The 20865-nt window shown below is 42.6% G+C and overlaps 1 protein-coding gene across 2 annotated transcripts in view; it reads right to left on the reverse strand.

Annotated features, from left to right (window-relative positions):
- The window catches only part of VOPP1 (VOPP1 WW domain binding protein), a 103892-nt gene that overhangs the window by 75485 nt on the left and 7542 nt on the right, over positions 1-20865 (reverse strand). The window contains exons 1-2 of one of the 2 annotated variants that reach the window (XM_074945285.1): positions 11821-11892; positions 11145-11272 (exon numbers count right to left, since the gene is read on the reverse strand). In XM_074945285.1, the coding sequence (XP_074801386.1) occupies positions 11145-11195 (51 nt within the window). In that variant the 5' untranslated portion in view covers positions 11196-11272; positions 11821-11892. Of the gene's footprint in view, positions 1-11144; positions 11273-11820; positions 11893-18397; positions 18502-20865 lie in introns of those variants that run through there. The other variant, XM_074945284.1, reaches the window with a different exon arrangement.

The raw sequence follows: 20865 nt of genomic DNA on the forward strand, positions 1-20865 counted from the left end.
ATTATTCCTTAAATATTACCAATACATACATCTTGCAATGATTATGAGCCTTGGTAAGTCATGAGCTTTCTGTAGATACCTTACATGTTACCCCTCATGGATAAATACCCTGCAAGACATGTGTTTGGTGTAGTGACTTGGTCAAGTCTGAGATAAGAGTTGTTTGCAAGAACAGGGGGCCCTCTTTGCCAAAGAGTCCCTGTGTCACACCATATAAAACAGAATGGATACCTAGGCAAATTTGCAAGAGAAAGAGGAAAGCTCCCCAACTCTCTGTGAGGCAAAGCAGGTTTTCTTGTCCTTCCAGGGATTTAAACTACACATCCTCCTAAACTTTCATGTGGCTGGCAGTCTGGGAAATGACAAGAGTCTAAGGGCTAATTGAGAAAACCAGTAGCAACTAATGAGCCATACGATTTTAAACTTTATTGTATAAGATTTGAGCCAGATAGGACCCCACCAGACTAAGATACAATAAGTGAACACCACACTTGTCCTGTTAGAATGCTACCCACACTACAGTGCACTGGAGTAAATATGCCCCAATAATCTGACACTATGAATTTTGTCCTGTGCTTTGGCCTACCACCCAAAGTTTACAGAAATTAAGCATTGTATATATAAAAGAAATAAATGCACATTCACAAATTATTCTTAGCATTTACCAGGGACTTGCTTACAGAATCGCTTTGTTACATAATCTTTTTTGCATAAGGAGAATTGTGTCGTAGTGATTATGTAACGTTAATCACAACCAGGGAGCACGTAACTGTTTAAAATAACCCTCTCTCACTCAAGCGAACTGTTTTAACTGCTCTCCAGATTTGGCAGGCAACAGGTGCAGAAAAGAAGAACTGATTCACTAATGCCTCGGCGTTCTAGCCGTGGTGCCATAAATAAATTAATGGAGTTTGTCTGATTCTTTGGCAAACACCAACCAGCACACTGAAAAACAGACATGACTCTGCACAGTACACATGGTGCACAGTTCACTTTGCAACAGGTCAAATCCTGAGAGGTGCTGAAGCCTTGCTGAGCACTCACAATTCTTAGCAAAGTCAATAGGTTTTGCAGGTGCTCAGCACCTCTCAGGTGGCTTGTTCCAAGATCAGCAGAGTCAATGGGAGTCTCTCCCCTGATCTTACTGGAGTTTGGATGAGACCCAGGATTAGGGCACCAATAAAATCAGGAGGTCAAGATTACTGTGGAATTAAACTTAATCCAAATGCCCTTGATACTGTAGGCACCCTTGTGGAGTCTTATGTTTAGGAATCACCATATAAAACTGTAAAGGATATAGGTTGAGGGCTCCTGTAGCCTTTGTTCAAAGTTAAAAGCTCATAGTAAGGGGGGAAATATATGCATCATATTTGATCAGTAAATTTAATCTGTCAGAAGGTTTAGCGCATTTTACAATAGGCCTCATATTGTACACATTATATGTCCCTTATTGAGATTTTAAAATCTCCTCTACAGTCTTCTGGTAAAAGTGTACGCATCTGTAAACAATCTGCATAATAACAACTGCCTACTCACTGAATATTGCTAGGCTTAATGAATTAACATTTGTCCAACACATTGAGATCCTGGCATGAAAGATGCTGTCTGCAGTGGGCCAGAATCACTGTAGTCAATAAGAGCTTTGAGTGCTGAAGGTCTGTGGGATCATGATATGCAATAATGCTTAGTACTTTTCATGTACAGATCTCAAAGCACTGTACAAAGAAAAAAATCCCTTCATCCACGTTAACAGATGGGGAAACTGAAGCAAATGATGATGTAACTTGCCCAAGCCTTCCAGTAGGTCAGTGGCAGAGCCAAGGCTAGAATCCAGTGCCCTATTCACTGGATCATGCTGCTTGCCTAGGAGCATGAATCATAAAGCAACTATTGAAAGCCTGGGACTGACAGTAACAGGTACCATCTGCACCATTAGCACCCAACCTGTTGCAATTTGTGATCTCTATCGATCCCAAAAAGGACACCTGTCAGTTAACTGAGCACTCAGTATAGCTACAGGTTGTGTTAGACTTTTAAAAAATAGATTTTTAAACCCCAGATTAACTAATAAAAAATATCAGAGTAGCATGCTGATGGTCAGAACCTACTCTCAGTAACTTCCATGCAACCCAGTCAAAGTCAATGGTGTTGTACAGTTGCATCTGCAGGCAGAATTTGAAACCTGATACTCCATCTCCTTCAGTGTTTTGGTCCTCAGGCTCCGTGCTGTCCTGAGTGCGGTACGGCCCCTAGCCGTAACTCAAGCTCAGGGAAGGCCGACAGAGAGTTTCTGGGTCTCATTTCACTGGGATGGGGCTGATTATCTTGAGCGATGGGAAAGTCAGATTCCCCCAGGGGCATGAAAGAAAACTCTTGCTTGAGTCATCCTGCTCTGATCTTGCATCAACAGCTAATGCTTTCTTAAAGCTACCAGGCATAATGAAAGTGCAAAGAAACAGGAGTCTGAACTGACTTTCTACATTTGCAAGAAAAAACTTTCAATTATATTACTTTCTATATCTGAAATGAGTTTGGCAGTTTCAGTCCAACCACCAACAGACAATGTGCAGCTCACAGAAACCCCAGCATAGGTGACACCTATTAGCAATTCCCACAGAGAGACAGCCTGAGAAGAAAAAGAGCCATGTATAATAAAATACCCTCCCTTCCTAGAGGCGGTTCTTGTAGGTCAGAGTGGAAGCATGTTGGCAGGGCAACATGGAGAAGCTTGTGATGTGGATAATCATGCCATAATTTTGATGGGGATAGTCTTCAGGCTCCAGAGCTGAACATTTCATTATGATCTCCGCACCCATCACTGTTTGTTCATGTTTTGTCTCCCAGTCACTTAAATACTGAGTTCTGCAGCTTCACCCTCCCCTGAGACAGCAGGCCTGTCCTTGTTCTGGAGGGTTCTGCTCATCATCTCAAAATTTTAATAGGCTGGGAATGAATATAGCCACCTAGGCACAAAATATATTACTTTAAGGCAGGTAAAATCATTCTGTTTCAGTGGGAGTTTGGGGTGGGCACGAAACGTAGGATCAGACCCAGTGCTTCTACCTTTGTTTCCTCCTACGTGAAACTTGAGGGAGAGTGAGCCATTTTCAAAGTGGTGGGCAACAATTTAGCTGCAAGAGGTCCATTAACACCAGAAGCAGGAGGGCAGGCAAATCATTGCACAGCACTTTGAAAACTCACTTCCATGGATTCAGAGATTTTTTTCCTTTCTGGAAATAATTAAAAAATTGAACTGTCATAAACTGGGATTGTTCCTGAGAACACTTAAGCGGTCAAATTAAGCAAGCATATTTTCTACAGCGATCCATAACATCCATTATTTTTCTAAATGCAGAAAAGAGATGCTTAGAGAGCTACAGTATAGCAGAGGATGGTGGTCAGAATGTGTATTGGTAAATGTATGTTTTTGTTGCTGCTTTTCAGCACTGATGAACAATGTCTGCTTTCATTGTCCGAAAGCCTTGGAATTGAGTGCCTGATTGTTTCTTCCCTGTAATCAGTCTCCTTGGCTGTAAAACAGCAGTGTGGCTCAGTGGACAGGACCCTACATTAGGGGTCAAGAGACCTGGGTTCTATTCCTGACTCTGTCACTCACTTAGTGCATGAAGGTAGGCAAACCATTTAGCTAGTCTGTGCCTCTGTTTCCTCTTCTGTAAAATGGACAGAATAACTCCTACCTAGCCTTTGAGATCTATAGATGGAAAAGTGTTCTCATTATTAACCAAAGTGATCAGCAAAATTGTAAGAATGATCAGAAGAAACCTTGCAGATTTCAAACAGAGTCTGGACCACCTTCAACACAGGCATAAGGTTATTTTATTAGTAGAAGTAGTATGTGTGTCAGTATTGTGGTAGCACCTATGCCTCATGCTGCCCTGAAGCCTCACAGGCTGATAATCCTGACCTCTCCACAATGCTACACCACCAGTGCTGGGCTTTTGGTTTCTTAGGCAGCCTTACAGGGTTGCTTAAGAAAAAGAATCAATGCAAGTTTCCCTCATTCAAACGTCATGTTCTTACTGAGACTCAAAAAGAAGCCCATGGGACTAATGAAGAGCTATGCCACAGGAATGCTGGGACCAGAATCAGCTGTAGTCCAGAACTGTGATTCTAAATCCTTTCCATCCTGCAATCACTATCAGAGCCCCTTCCTGTCTAGCTGGGACCCCTCTCTCATTATGCAGGAAGGGAGGGCCAGAGAGGTCACTAGAACCCCTGCTATAAGTACTGAAGTACATTGGGTGAGCGATGTGGGAAAAGTAACCAGCACTCTGGAAAAGTTAATCTTATTTAAAGATGACTTGGAGTGAAAAGGGGCACAAATCCAATTCTTGTTTTCCAATGCTTTATGGATTCCCATCTGCCTTCTTCCCACTTACTGCAAAAAAGCAGGATTTTTTTCCATTACAATCATAGGTCTTGTCTGTTTTATAACTAGGTAGATGACTTGGGAAGTAGGGAAATTATGAAACCTAAAGAGAGTGAAAGCTGGGCCATTAAGAGAAAGATATTATTAATCAGACTGTTTAAAATGTTGTATTTTGTTAACAGCTATTTAACGTTAATGCTTAATATACAATTGGGAGGAAGGACATCTTTGTTAAAGATTCAGCATCTCTGCCCCTTCAGTTAAGGTGTGAGAAAGCCATCTCTGTGTATTGAGTCATTCAAAAACAGAGAATGAATAAATAAATAATAAATAAAATAGAATAAAACTAGAGAAGCCCAAATTTGACATTCCTGATAGTCCCAAGATAACACTGGCAGGAAAAAAAATATTAAACTCCTCACTATTCAGACCTTCATTATCTCCCCTTGCCACTTGTTCGCAGGAAACCTTTCAAAGGTCAAGGCCTGGAAAACCCTGGCCTTGGAGTACTATTTTTTAAAACCAATCAAAAATTTGTCCCCAAAAAAAGACAATTTTGAAACGCAGAGGTACGTTAATTATAAAAAAAATCCTGTGGTTTTGAAAACTTTGCTAAAGATATTTGAAGTCATCATAATAAACTACAACTTCACAAAAAGGCTACTGCATGCTGGAAGAATGGAGGGGACATGCTGTATTGCCACAGACACAAAAGACAATATTAAACTGATGAGTGCATGCAAACTATGGGAATCTCCATCAACTAAGTGGGAAGTAAGGAGAGCAAAGGGATGGGGGGGGGGGGGTCAGAGAGAGAAAGTGCAACTTCCCTTTATAGAAAGCATGATGACAAGTGCTAGGCATTTGTGACAGCTCTCTATAAAAAAAACCAACTCAGTGATATAACCAAAACAAAACAAAAAACAAAAAAACCCACACAGTAAAGAAAACTCACAGCAGGCATATCCATCCTGGGACTAATTCTCCAACCTCTCTGTACAGCAGGCAAATGGGTCTCAAGAACCTCTCTCTTGCTGTACCACTATTGCAATTAACATGGAAATGTTCTCACTGACAATAATAAAGGGCTCAGTGTACAGCCTGAAGCAGCCTGCCTGTAAGTCACTGCAGATCTCACTGCTGTCCAGAGACAGGGGAGACTTGGTTCCTGCCAGCACTGGTTGTATCACAGAACAATAACTCATACTAAGCGGCTCTCTTCCTTCACTCTGTGATGCAACAGCTACTTTCCAATCAACAGCAAGAGAGAAAGGAGACACAGAAAACCATTTTCATGCCGCTGGGTCCCTGAGCATCTTGAAACAGACAGATGGGAAAGAGTCAGTGGACACATCTGCAGTAACATTCTCAATCACATGGTACAGGTGTTATCATGTCATGCAGGACAAATGGACAGAAAAATGCTCTTTGCAGTCCTTTTTAGTAGATTCTGCATGTGAAGCATTCCCCCTCCCCACATGCTGTCAACCACAGGTAAAGCTTCTTATCCACGTGATTTTAATAGCACATGGTCAATATCAGTGGTCTTTTATTGACAATCATTTGTCATGGAGATCACACACACACCATTTAATGAGTACACACAACGAGAACTTTGTGGTTTAAAAAACCCTCAGCCTTAAGAAACCCTCAACCTTAAGAACTTTGCCTGTATCTAAATGGAGCAAAGGGCTTTTTAGTCTGGTTTGTCTGACTTTGCTAACATTTTTGTTCACATAAAGGGAGGTACAGAAGTTTTATGAACAGCCTGAATTATTAAGTTTTCCTTACATCCCGGAATCCCATTTCAGTCTATGCAAAAAATGAGACAGCAATTACACAAATGGAAAGAAGCTTGCAATTTGTGCTTTTTTATTTACAGTTAAAGCAATTTGATCAACAAATTATGACTGTTCCCTTGTACTCAAAAAAATAACACTTCATTCTTCTTTTACTCTACCTTTCATCTGATGATCTCTACGTATTTGACAAAGATTGATTAATTTAACCTCACCATACACCTATCAAGTAGGCATAGCATGTATCAATCATCATACATATTTTACAGAGGGAGACCCTAATGTACACGGATGCCAGCGCTTACATTTTCAGAAAAGCTCACACATTCTGACTGCCTCCATTTTTGGATGGCGAACTTGAGACATTTACGGCTTGCTTTCCACTCACACTTTCAACTGTCCACAGTGGGACCTGCGGGTGCTCAGCCGCTCTGAAAATAAGGCTCTAGGGGATCTCGTGTTGACCATCCAACTGATGCATCTAAAATTAGAGGACACTTTTGAAAATGTAAACTACACAGCAGACTACCAGCAGAATTGGGAATAGTATACCTAGATCCTGTGAGCCACCTATAGAACATCTCCTCTACATAGCGTTGTAACTAACATAATACCCTTTAGCAAAAGTAGATCCTAAAATGTTCAATTCAGTCTTCCCCACCAATGAATTCAAGGTTCATAAATACAATGACCTGAGCCTGCTACAGAGGTTGACATGAACACCCGTCCTGAGAAATAACCCACAAATAGATGATGTTGTACCTTTGCTCTTGCTGGCAGAAGGCCTAATTTAATCAAGAGGGTTTTCAACAATGTCCTAAAGGCAGTGACTCATTATTAAAATAATATTTTAAATATATAGAGCACCCATGCCCAAAAGCCACTGGGTGTCTAAAGAAATAAAGGCAGGGTAACACGATACATTCCAGAACTGTCAAACAAATATTCCCATTAGACCCACTTTTCATCCCTCTATAAAGATGACCCACATAAAACTAAAACAAACAAAGAACAGGACTGTTACAGGGGCCACAGCTGTAGCAACAGATAATACGATTGGCTATATAAATGCCCCAACAGCTCATGGATTTCAAGAGTGCATCTGGGCTCTTTGGAAAAATAAGATTTTTGAGACACAAGGACCTCTGCATAGTACACACTGCTATTGTGGCATAAAACTGACTTTTGACTAACTGGGTTCATTTTTAAAAGAAAGATAAATGTACATTTAGCAATGTTCATTCACTTCTTGTGGGATCCTAAATTACTTGTTTCAGAGTAGCAGCCATATTAGTCTGTATCTGTAAAAAGAAAAGGAGTACTTGTGGCACCTTAGAGACTAACAAATGTATTAGAGCATATGAAAGCTTATGCTCAAATAAATTTGTTAGTCTCTGAGGTGCCACAAGTACTCCTTTAAATTACTTGTGTAGCTATCTGCCTTAGGTTTTGCACTTCCGTCCACCACTGTAGTATTCGAGTGCCTTCCCCGTTAAATAGACAGACAATAATGAAGTCATTCGAGCCCAGATTCACTGATTTCAATGGAATTTAGAAGTCTAAATACCTTTGTGGATCCAGGCCTAGAAGACTTCTTGAAATCTCTGGCTCTTCCCCCATTTGGGGTTCTAGAAATCTCTGCTTGGGGGAAGAGCTGCTTGTTTGTTTTATTTTTTATATTTTTTTCAGGAGAAAGAAGTCAGTGATTGATGTTGTAAATGTCTCTCTAGTTATGGTGGGAACCCTTTGTCAAATAGAAATACCTCTGAATTAATTGTCCATCCCCGCCATTTCTACTTGCAATAAATTTCCATGACAAATACATTTCAAGCCCTGCTTTACAGAGCAGCTTGGTCCTGCAAACAGCACAGAGAGCCAGCAATTTCCAGTGTTCTAATCTCTGTTCTGATGCTGATCCCTGTCACTAGCCTCGGGCAAGTCATTTAAGCTCTCATTCTCAATTTCTCCCTTTAAAATTGAAATAACATCTGTCTCACTGGAGTGTTGTGAGGTTAATGAATTAGCTAACGTTAACTTTGAAGAACATCTAGAGACATTTAAGAAGATATGGGACTAGTATCTGAGATTGAATATATATTCATTTGTAATCACATTGTGTTTTTTGGATTGCCTAAATATAAATATTGTTTTATTATTTAGATATATAAATGTTTTATAGGGTGTATTTTGTGCTATTTAAGCAAATAAATAAAAATACTTTATAAGTTAATGGTTGTAAAGTGCTTTGACAGTAATCAATTCTAAGTATGTATTATTATTACTACAATTATTTCTATTGTGGTAATGGCCTGGGAATCCCAAAAAAGGCTGAATGAAAAAAAGCATGACACAGCTCACACTACTTTAAATATTATATTAGCTCATGTGGAAGCTGCAACCTGGGTAAAAGAATCATGTAGCAAATCAATCTCATGCACCAGTCATAAGGCAGTCAGTGCACCTTACCATAGATTTCAAAAGTTTCACTCAAAAAAAGTCACATTTCTTTGATCCAGTGGTTTATGCTCAACAGTTCTTAAGCTTGAGCATTTTTTCTACATGCTATTACTGATAACAATTTACAATACATTTTATTTATACAGCACCTAAGCTATAAAAATATTGTGAGCTTTACAAAACAACAAATCCAGATGCCAAAACAAACATAACAGATTAAAAGAAGAACAATTAAAACCAATATAAAACCTTAAATAAAATCAACATGGGGGTATATCCAAAGAGGATTTAGGCAAATTACTTTTCCAAGCACACCAAATCTTTCCCAGCGTAACATGTATTATGGACCAAAGACATCTAATCAAATAGATCTTGCATGTGCAAAACATCCCACATTTTCTGAAGACCAATTCTCTTTCTGGTTTATTTTATTGCTGGTCTTCAAGTCTGTTTCCTCTTATTCACATTTTGCCTCTTGTACTTTATGGTGAGTTTTTGCAGAGTCCAAGAGTTATCATGGAAGACACTGAACCAGATTCACAGCTGGTGAAAAAGGCACAACCCAGTTAATTTTAATAGAATTAAATCCACTTATACCAAATGTGATTTTGTCCATCCCCTGTCCCGTTTTTTCCCCTTAAGTGTGACAATTATGGATGGCATAATGACCAATATACCAAGAATAGTTCATCTAAGTGGGTGGCATAAACCTAAAAAGAAAGAACACGGATTCTAAAAATATCCATTTCCTGAAACACTGCATCATTAGGTAGATACTAGTAGTTTTCCAATCAGTTTTCTCTTTTTGCAACAAACATACTCCTTCTCTAAACTATCGAGCATAGAGAACTACATCATTTCTACATTTCCAAAGCTTTAAACTACCAGACAGCATCCAAAGGGTCAAGTGTTCAAAAAGCACATTTAAGTAAACCACTTGGGTCTTCGGGAAATCAATGAAATACACTGAACAGGGAAGTATTTGATAAGGAAGAGACTGAAGTGTATTGGCAAAGCTGTGAAAGGGGAGCTTACACATGGCAATATGCCTGCACCAAGCCTGGTTCACATCAGTGTAATGCTATGCTTTTAGGTGCACTGAATTCAACCCCAAAAGTCAAAACAAGAAATGAGTACAGCTGATCTTTTTATCAAAAGCATGTGGATCTCACTCCTACAAAGCCACCCTTCCAGCTCTGTGATATAAGTACAAGGCCTAAAATAACTTTTTAAAATTAACATAAGCTGCACTTTTTTCCCCTTTTTGTTATAACTGCTAAAGCTAAATACGAAACTACCAAAGTCATCCAGGAAGTCTAAAATAGCGTATTCTTCACTCTCTCTGGCCTGTTCATCCTGATACAATATTGGCAACTGTCCATTTTATATAATGCATTTCATCAACAAAAGGGCACCAGGCCAAAAACTTGATACATCTTCCAGTCCAATGCTAGCTGAAATCTGCTCATTTCCACAAGAGTGAATCTGTGCAGCATTTAACACCTAGCTAAGAAGCTAACCAACTCAAAGTGCTTTAAGACAAGGTAGCGTTCAGCAGTTAGTGTTCCAGAATATGTCTGTTACTGAACCAATTCCAACACAAGAATAATATACAAATGAAATTTGCCCTCCCTCAGCATACAGCTGAATACTAATAATTATAACAACTTTAGTTCTTAGAGCTTCTAAATTGCCAGTTGTAGATTTTGTATAGCCAAGAATAGTTTTATTGGCCCATAACTATAACCATACCAGTATTCCCTGTATACACTCCTTCCACCACCACCCTTGCTGCACCTCACAAAGAACTAGCAAACTCAGTCCTACAAAATCAAGTCAATTTCACCACAGAGAATAATTTCACAACAGTCCCACTACAATGCTGCTTTTTAAGTTTTTCAGGTGCCTGTGGGAGTTTTCCATGGCTCCTAGGAGACTAAAAGCTTTTTCTTTCCCAATCTGTACAGTTACAGCTTGTGAGCATCATTAATATTTGACTACAGACAGATTTCTCTCTCAAAAGGTTAGTGTTCCCCTCTACTGGGTGGGAAAAAAAATACACAACTGCACAAGAAAAAAGAAACATGTGGGACAGGAGACCCAGAGTGAGAAAAATAAATCTGGAATCTGAAACTACTCACTCAAGAATCAAAAATGAAAATGTATTCAAGGTCTCCAAGGCTGACAGCACAAAATACACTATAGTTTTGATCTTTAGAGGGGGAAGAGGTGTAATATACACACAAAGGAGGAATCCCCTGGTGCGGGGGGAGGGGGGGGAAACAAGGCCAGATGTGGGGGGAGACATGACCACACAGATCCACTTTCTGCACTAAGTGATTTGCCATCATTTTAAAAGTCATCAGACCAATCTCTGAATACATAAATGCCATTATTAATAAAGATTTTTAATATATATCACCAGAAAATCTATTTGCAAATAACAGAAGAATATTTATTAAATTTAAAAAAATATATATTTCTATCTTCAATCTTACCTCCAGAAACAAGGAGAGCAGGAATATGACCCACTGCTGGAAATGGTTCATTTCGCCTCTTCTTTCTGTAGCCTTATTTTCTCAGATGTACATGAAAGCTGTCAGCAGAGCGAGCCCCATCACTGTCACTGGGGGAGAGGGGAGGTGTAAGAAGAGCATCAGGGGGTGAGCATGGTGGGGGGCGACACCCAGAGGCGATGCCTTCTGGGGTGCGGGGGCGGTAGGCTGGCACAGCTCCCCGGGGCTTGGGGGGGGAGGCGGCGCACAGAGGGATCCCCTGGCAGGGGGGAGACCAGGAGAGATTGGGGGACCACGCCCACGCCGATCCCCTAGCGAGGGGGAGGAGGTCAGGGCCCGTCAGTCCGCAGTCAGGCTGCCCTTCGCCTTCCCGGCCAGCAGCTGCGGGGGGACGGTCCCGTGCGGGGCGCCTGGCTCGGAGCCGCGGGAGCAGCAGCGGCGGCGGCAGCAGGGAGCGGATCCGGGCGAGGGTGGCCGGAGCGGCACAAAGAGGCCCGGAGCCGCGGGGCGGGGAGAGAGGAGCGGCGGGGACCCGCCCCCCGGGACCGCCCCGCCCCGCGGCGCTGCCTGGCCAGGGAGCCGCCGCAGTCTTGGGCCGGGAGCAGCCCCGGGCCAAGGCTGCCCGGGCGGAGAAGGACGATGGGGCCGTGCTAGGCACCTGGATGGCAGAGCAGCCCGGGCGGGGGGGGAAGGAGACCCGAGCCCCCCTCTGCTTCCCGCTGAGCTGGCCCTGCAGCCTCCCTCGCGCTGGGGGCTGGAGAGTTACCAGCCCTCGGGCCTAGCCTCCTGCTGTCCAAAACGCCGCAGATTTTCCTAGGCTAGACTAGAAACGCTCAGCCAAATGGCAGCGGCTAGCCCCCGTGCCAGGCCTGGAAGGGTTATGGGTGGGAGATTACAAAAGCCTTCGCGGAAAGCTTCCATTAGGCAGCCTCTGGGGTTCAGGGGCCATGTTCTGTAGGTGGGAGTAATGAGTACACTTGAGAACCCCCTGTTGTGTTGGATGTTACTGCAGATCTTCAGAGGATTCAGGTACCTTGTAGAAGAATTTAGGAACAGCTTTTCAAAAGGAACCACTGATTTTGGATCTTCCATTTCTCATTGGTAAGGCTGCCAGTCTGTCACGGAGGTTGGGGTTTCCGTGACTTTCCGGGACCTCCCTGACGTCCGCAGCAGCGGTGCAGCTGACCCTAGGGCTGTCCAGCTGGGGAAGTCCCGGGGCCCGCCGCACCTGCCCCAGCTCTGGTGGCCCCAAGCAGCTTGACCAGAGGAGATATCGGAGCAGCAGGGGACCTGGGCACTGCCCTGGAGCGGAGGTCTCGGACCGGCCGTGGTGCCCTGGTGGCCCCCGACGGTATCTAAGATTTAGTCAGGGGTATTTATAGTACAAGTCATGGACAGGTCAGGGGGCCATGAATTTTTGTGTATTGCCCGTGACCTGTCCATAACTTTTACTAAAAATACCCGTGATTAAAACGTAGCCTTACTCATTGGCCAACGTGAGATACCCTGGCCTGGATTTGTCAGTAGTCAATAGTAACTGCAAAGTGATGGCCACCATTTTCGCCAACATCAAGGACTGAACCAGGGGTCTCTGACCTAAAAGCAAGAGTCTGTGCCATTTAAATTAAAAAGTTAGCAAAGAGCTGTAACAGACTGGCAGCCTCTGTGACTTGGACATAGAAGAGGACATCTAACATCCTGACTGGTGGGTTACACACACCAGCTAGGAAAATCAGATCCAAGTTATTTCAGAGGCCACTTTTGAAAATTTGGCCCATAATCCTTAACATGAAATGAGAAGCAATGCATATACATAACTGTCTAAAATCAAATATAGGCTCGATAGTCTTCAATAACAGGGCTCTGTCCTGCACTTGCATCAGAATTTAAACTCAGGTTTCAGAGTAACAGCCGTGTTAGTCTGTATTCGTAAAAAGAAAAAAGAAAAGGAGTACTTGTGGCACCTTAGAGACTAACCAGTTTATTTGAGCATGAGCTTTCGTGAGCTACAGCTCACTTCATCGGATGCATAGCATATCGTGAAGTGAGCTGTAGCTCACGAAAGCTCATGCTCAAATAAACTGGTTAATTTAAACTCACTTTCCCTCTATACTCCTAAGAGAATTCTGCACCAAAAAATTAAATATTCTGCACACAATATTTTAAAGCTCTGCAAAATTCTGCACATTTTATTTGTCAATAAATTAATTTTATTAATTTTATTCTAGCTGTGGGAGCAACCAGCGCCCAGACTGTGGCCCTGATCACCCCCAGGCTCCACCCTCACTCTGCGTCTTCCCCTAGGGACCTGCACTCACTCCACCTCTTCCCCCTAGGCGCCTCCCGCGCACCACAGAGAGGAGCAGCCGGCCAGGCCTCAGGGCAAGGGGCGGAGAGAAGCTGGGAGGGGGGCATCTGGAGAAGAGGCAGAGAGGGGTGAGGGCGGTCTTAGGAGAAGAGGAGCAAGCAGCAGGTGGGCAGGGAGGCCTTGGGGGAAACAGGCAGAGAGGAGCGAGTGGGGGAGCCTCGAGGAAGAGATGGAGTGAGAGTGGGCCATGAGTGCGCCAGGTGTGGGCACGCAGGCTCAGCCCAGCAGGATCCAAGTGTGGAAGGGTTTGGGGGGGGGGGAATCCAGGTGTGAGATGAGAGGGTTCTGGCTGGGGCAGTCTGGGTGGGGGCAAATCAGTGGGGGGGGGGTCTCGATGAGGCAGGGGATCTGGATGCACAGGGGCTCGCTGTGGTATTCTGGGTGCAGAGGTAATGGGACTCTGCAGGGGGGTCTAAGTAAAGGTGGTTGGGGCTCTGCTGGAGGGGTCTGGGTATGGGGGAACTCAGCAGGGGGTCTAGGAGCATTGGGAGTGAGGCTTGGTGGGATGGGGGTCCAGCTGCAGCTGGTTGAGGCTTGTGGTTGGGGGTGGTCGAGGTGCAGGGGGATGGGGCTCATCAAGGTGGGAATTCAAGTGTGTGGGGGTCTGGGTGCAGGGGGGTTCCGGGTGCAGGGGGCGAGGCGCAGCAGGGTGGGAGGTTTCTGGGGGGAGGCTCACCAGCAGGGTATCGGGGGATTAGATGCAAGGAGGTTGGGCAGATGGGGAACAAGAAGTGGGGGGGCTTGTGCAGAGCTTCCTGCAGGTTGGGGGGGGGGGGTGGCTGTCTGACCCAGCCCTGGCCCCAGCTGCTCCATGCAGGAGAAGAGGAAATCTCATCTTCTCCCGCCCCTAGTCCGGACTAGCAACTGAACCTGGTGCAGGGTAGGAGCCACCGGCCAGGGGCTCTGGTCACTGTGATTTACCTCTCTGCCGGCTGCTCTGGGTGTCCAAAAATGACACACCCATGCTGTTGGGGAGGGCACATGACTGCTCTTCCAGAAAGTCATTTTTCTGCAGAGAAGCAAAGAAATCTGCAGGGGACATGAATTCTGCACACATGCAGTGGCGTAGAGTTTCCCAAGGAGTACCTCTCAAATTTCTATAATCTCATGTAACATACAAGATATGCTTTGGAGAGACACCAAACATGTTTGTGCCTCATATTGCAATTTAGTTATTAGAGGTGCAAATGCATCTGCAGATGACATATTCCTTAACAAAATATTGGTTACATTCCTCAGTGGAAGATGGGTGCTCCTGCATACATTGATGGGAGCTCTGTGGCAATAGAGAGATACGGAGAGAATTCTGGCTGCAGAATTGGCAGTTGGGAAGGAACTGGAAAGAAGAGAAGGGACTGGGAAAAGCCAGCGGAGAGAGAAAGCACGCACAGGGAAAGGCTTGGAGAAGGATATTAGGGGCCTATGACCTAAGGTTTTTTCCTGGCCTCAAAGGCTAATTCTGCGTGCACTTACAGATGATAGTCCACTGGCCATGTACATTGCCCTGAGTGGCTGACAGCCAGCTGTTAGGTATTCTTCATTCTCTAAATAACCCAATATACATTACTGACACCACACGTAGAGTGAGGATCAATCAGGTGTCAGGAGTTTTATCTTGGTAAAATAAGGGGGGGTCCAGTGGATATAATGTACTTAGATTTTCAGAAAGCCTTTGACAAGGTCCCTCATCAAAGGCTCTTAAGCAAAGTAAGCGGTCATGAGATAAGAGGGAAGGTCCTCTCATGGATCAGTAACTGGTAAAAGGATAGGAAACAAAGGGTAGGAATAAATGGTCAGTTTTCAGAATGGAGAAAGGTAAATAGTGGTGTCCCCCAGGGGTCCTTACTGGGACCAGTGCTGTTCAACATATTCATAAATGATCTGGAAAAAGGGGTAAACAGTGAAGTGACAACATTTGCAGATGATACAAAACTACTCAAGATAGTTAAGTCCAAAGTAGACTGCAAAGAGTTAAAGGGATCTCACTGGGTGACTGGGCAAGAAAATGGCAGATGACAGTCAATGTTGATCAACGCAAAATAATGCACATTGGAAAACATAATCCCAACTATACATATAAAATGATGGGGTCTAAATTAGCTGTTACCACTCAAGAAAGAGATAGTTCTATGAAAACGTCCATTCAATGTGCGGTGGCAGTAAAAAACCCTAAGAATGTTGGGCATCATTAAGAAAGGATAGATAATGAGACAGAAAATATCATAATGCCTCTATATAAAACTGTGGTATGCCCACAGGTTGAATACTGTATGCAGATCTGGTCACCCCATCTCAAAAAAGATATATTAGAACTGGAAAAGGTACAGAAAAGGGCAACAAAAATTGTTAGGGGTATGGAACAGCTTCCATATGAAGAAGGATTAATAAGAGTGGGACTTTTCAGCTTGGAAAAGAGACAACTAAGGGGGGATATGATAGAGGTCTATAAAATCATGATTGGTGTAGAGAAAGTAAATAAGGAAGCGTTATTTACTCCTCATGACCCAACAACTAGGGGTCACCGAATGAAATTAATAGGCAGCAGGTTTAAAACAAACAAACGAAAGTATTTCTTCATACAAAGCACAGTCAACCCATGGAACTATTTGCCAGAGAATGTTTTGAAGGCAAAGACTATAACAGGATTCAAAAAAGAACTAGATAAGCTCACGGAAGATAGCCATTGATGGACCTATTAGCCAGGATGGGCAGGGATGCAAAACCATACTTTGAAGTGTCCCTAGCCTCTGTTTGCCAGAAGTTGGGAATGGGCGACAGGGGATGGATCACTTGATGATTACCTGTTCTGTTCATTCCCTCTGAAGCACCTGGCACTGGCCACTGTCGGAAGACAGGATACTGGGGTAGAGAGACCATTGGTCTGACCAGTGTGGCCATTCTTATGTTCTCATGAAAAGAAAAGGGACGGACAATACTTTGTCAACAGGAGATATAGTTCCTGAGGGGTAGAAAATTCTGGGCTTGAAAGGAAGCAAATAGAGCCTAGTTACATAGTGACATACACTATGAGTGAGGTAGGGTATCTATTACACTTGATGGAAATTATCTTTGTAGAGAAGGATATTGATATCCAAAATCATAATATTCTCTCCCAAGCAAATGCTAAACTGAAAGAACAAAAGTAGCTCAGGGCACAGGAATAAAAAGTTTCAGATTTCATATAAACCCTACCTAGGCTCCATCAAGTGGTATTAGTGCTCTTCCATCATCTTTGTTTGGACTCGAGGGGCCAGATTCATCCCTGGTGCAAGTCAGCTACATTTAATAGAAATTCACTTAGCCCAGCATGTAGCATTTTTGTTGTCTGTGAAAGCATGCGTTTCAGAAAAAACATTTTCAACTTGTCTATCAGATAAATGAACACTTTCCTTCTACCACACTACAACGCATCAGCAAAGCATCTAGGAGGCACAAGTTGCACCAATCAAATAGAACAGCTGACTTGGACAAGCCTTTTCTTCTGGGCAAGTTCTCTAAATAAAATTTAATCCGTAATTCACATTCTGATTTCCCTGTCTCTTAAGACAATGTTTAAATGGTTTGACACTTCAAAGAACAGCCACCCTCTGCCAATATCTGGGCATAAAAACAAGTTTAAAAAACCCACAGAATAAAAAAGTTAACACTTATCACAAAAATGTTTTTATTGAATATTAGTACTCTTATTAATGCTGAAATAGTTGTTCCTAAAGCCATTATGAAATATATGGTCTCACAGGGGCTGTCTGTAAAATAAATATGGTAACCACTACTATGAAAACAGCTGATACTATATTATCTTTCATTTCCCTATTTGTGTTGTATTATATATTGTGAATTATTTGTATTAGCATAGCACCTAGGTGTCTGTGTTATGGACCAGAATCCCATTTTGCTAGGTTCTGTGAACAGAATAAAAAAAGATGGTCCTAATTATATGAGTAAAACTGCTTCTTAATTTTGTCGAAGAAAAACCAGTCATTAGTTCGAGATTTGTTGTTAAAAATTGTAACATTCCTGTACAAGTACATTTTTAAGCTTTTGTTTCAGAAAGATGTAAACGTAACTCTTCTTTGGGTAATGTTGATTATAACAAAAAAAAATATAAATAACCTCTCATCTTTAGAACACATACAAGACACTTGTTGAAATAGCTTGGATGGGAGTGTATTAGGCTAAAGAGATATAGTAAAAGTCCCATTGTTCAATCCTAGGTTGTGGAACTCTTCCACTCCCCACCCCCCCACACTTCCTTTTTACCTACAGCCTGGATTCTGCAGACACTTGCAGATATGAACAGCTCTGCACACAACAGTAGTCCCATTTGCAGGATCAGGGCCTAAATTACCACCAGACTGCTCAAATAGTGACGACTAATTTCTTATCTTGATCACTGTAACTGACTAATAACTTACCATCATCAGTATGATTGACTTTCAATGGAACTTATGCTTCTAACTTACTTAGATGGTTAGGAAAACCCTACCCCAAAGCAAGCTGTTTTACATCTTTAAGCAGTATACACTTATACCTGAAACACAATACATGGAGGTTTGGGGAGCTGATCCACGTTAGTCCAGTGTGAAACTGAAATGTCACTATTTAGATTCCATTCAATTTAATTTTGATAGGAAAAGATACTATTGAGCCCAGTTGCACCAATCAGCACAAATAAATTTGTCCTGCATGTATTTTAGCAACAGTGTGTGCAGATATTAATTTTTCATACAATGCCAGCCTCTTTATTAAAATTGCAGGGCACAATAGAAGATTGGGACACCTACAGTTTGTTATAATTGCTGAAATTAAATACCCAACCTATCTGAAATGAAGTTAAGGATGAAGGATTATGTGTTAATTGGCAAACCTCTTGGATGTTCCTGAAGAACATGGCTGTGTTAAACTCTTCATAGTGCTGCATACTCATTGTGCCTTTCAGTCTCTTAGCAGTGTTGGTTGCTTGGCCATCATCTTAAAAAAAATGGAGCAAACAATATTTTAAGGAGCAGTAAGTATAGTATAACATTATTCAACATACAGAATGCTTCATCATTCTGATTAATCATACTGCACAATACAACCCAAATATTCATATTAATATCAGATGCCATTATATTCATTTTTCTCCAATTCAAGATGAAGTTTTTCTCTCAAATAGTAAATATACCCAAACTTAGCATTTATAGACCCAGAGCTCTCCAAGCTGTTTACAAAAGATGGGCTCTTTGCAAATACAGGCTCATTTTTTGCAGTCCCAGTTGCGAGGTCAAGCATTTGCATGGCAGAAGGATTTCGGGAGGATCAGGGGCTAGCCGTAATCATGGTATTGCTAGGGGACTGATTCTCCACAGCCTTGCTCCTTATTTTGTCATGTAAAATGCTTCCAAATCAGAATGGTAACATTATGCACTGACATTGACCAGTTGTAAATGAGTGCACAAGTGGAAGGCAGTGGAGAATCAGGACCTAGAAGTGTATTACTATGAAAGATGACTTTAAGGAGAGAATCAAAAGTCTATCAGAAAGAGACAAATCTCACTAAGAGAGGGGAGGGCCTACCAGTGAGACTGATTGTCTGGAGGTCTCTCAAAATGAGACATAGCCTTAATGAGGGAACGGGGACTTACTAGTGGGCAGGATTGAGAGAAGGTCATTTGGATGTCTGTCAGCAAGAGAGGTGGCATCAGGAAAGGGGTGGAGTTCAGCTGTGGAATGATGTGACAGACTGACTATATCCTGTAATACCCTGAACAACCCTTATGGAATTAAAAATTATTACTTCATTGAATGTTTTGAATTAGGGCTATTACCTTTGGGATACACTGTATTAAAAATGCAACTGTGTATGTGTTATAGTGACATTGTACATGCCTTCTCTACTGGAGAACGGGATGTTAATGCACTTCCTCCATTATCAACCCTTTGAGGCCACCGCCTACAGAGGTATGCATATATTAATTCAAACTGGATTCTCCAGGGACCAACAAAGAAAGGGTGTGTTGGGTAAATAGCCTGGTTTTAAACTGACTGAGGGCCTTCTTCCTGATCCAGCAAGCAGACAAGACTTCTGGTCCATGGAGGACCTCAATCCTTAGGGTAGGTTTGGAAGGACTGGACCTACTGAGATCTCATACAACTGTGCGCTTGTTGTGAGCTGAAGCAGTTATGAACTTGTAACCACAAGGAAGTGCCTTGGGTGGGGAGTTGAAGGACTACTTCTGCCAGAATCCATCTTAGGGTGAACTTCGGTAAGCTTGTTAGCATGCATGTAGGTTCTTTTAGTTTTTTTAATAGTTTTTCTCCTTAAGAATAAAGTAGGCTTGCATAGGAAGTGCTGTGTGGTACCTTATAATTATAACAGTTACAGCTGTTAACCATCTCTGAAGAGAAAGCAAGCAAGTATCCTTGGGCAAGTGTCTGTGGTGAGACGAACACAGTATAGGCAGGGAACTGCAAAGCCTGGAAATATCCCCGTCAGAATCAAGAGAGATGCAGGTCTCCACCAAGGAAGACAATGGCTGAGAAGCTGCAAACCGGAGAGTGGGACCACTTGCTGGACCCCTGAGGGAAAATACATCCACTGTTGTCCTAAACTATGACAACGGGTTCAAGAACAGATAAATGATTCTAGCAGTGGGCAGATGGTTTTAGGGGAAGTGAAGTGGAAGCAGAAAACAAGTGGGGAGTCCATCACGAGAGCCTTGCATTATTAGGAAGGAAGAGGGAGTAGGAAGGGAGTGAGACTTTGAAGTGGAAGGTACAGTAGAACAAAGCCTAGTGAGCACAAACGATCTGTTATACAGTGTATACCTATCAATTGATATGGAAGCAGTGTCAAAGACATCATTTTTATATAACAAAATATAATGCCAAAAATTCCTTTCGGGCAAAAGTTCATGTTCTGCAGATACAGCAAACTACAAAAAGAGAAAGCATATCCTGCCATAATCTATCCAGTCCTCTTATCTTTGCCAGCTGCTGAATCCTTACGTACAGCAGTAGCTTGATTAAAAACATTTTAAAGTCCCTCTCTCTGGTAGAAAATTCTTGGAGAAAGAGGAGGAAAAGGGGCTGTGGGGTGAGTCTAAGAACTGAAAATATGATGGAATGAAAAACAATGTGATGTATCTCCCACCAACCCAAGAGAGCTGTCCTAGCATTCCAGCAGAAGTGACTAGAGAACGCAACCTCAAGCACATGATGGTATAATGGAAATGTAAAGCTATTCTCCTGAGGCCCAATAAGACAAACCTTCTGGGAAAAAAATCCCCAGAACAGTCTATTTACATTATCTCAGCTTGCTTTCTTGTCTGGGCTGTGAATTCATCCTGTAAG

The sequence above is a fragment of the Natator depressus genome, chromosome 2 (genome assembly GCF_965152275.1).
Source record: "Natator depressus isolate rNatDep1 chromosome 2, rNatDep2.hap1, whole genome shotgun sequence".
NCBI classification, from domain to species: domain Eukaryota; kingdom Metazoa; phylum Chordata; order Testudines; family Cheloniidae; genus Natator; species Natator depressus.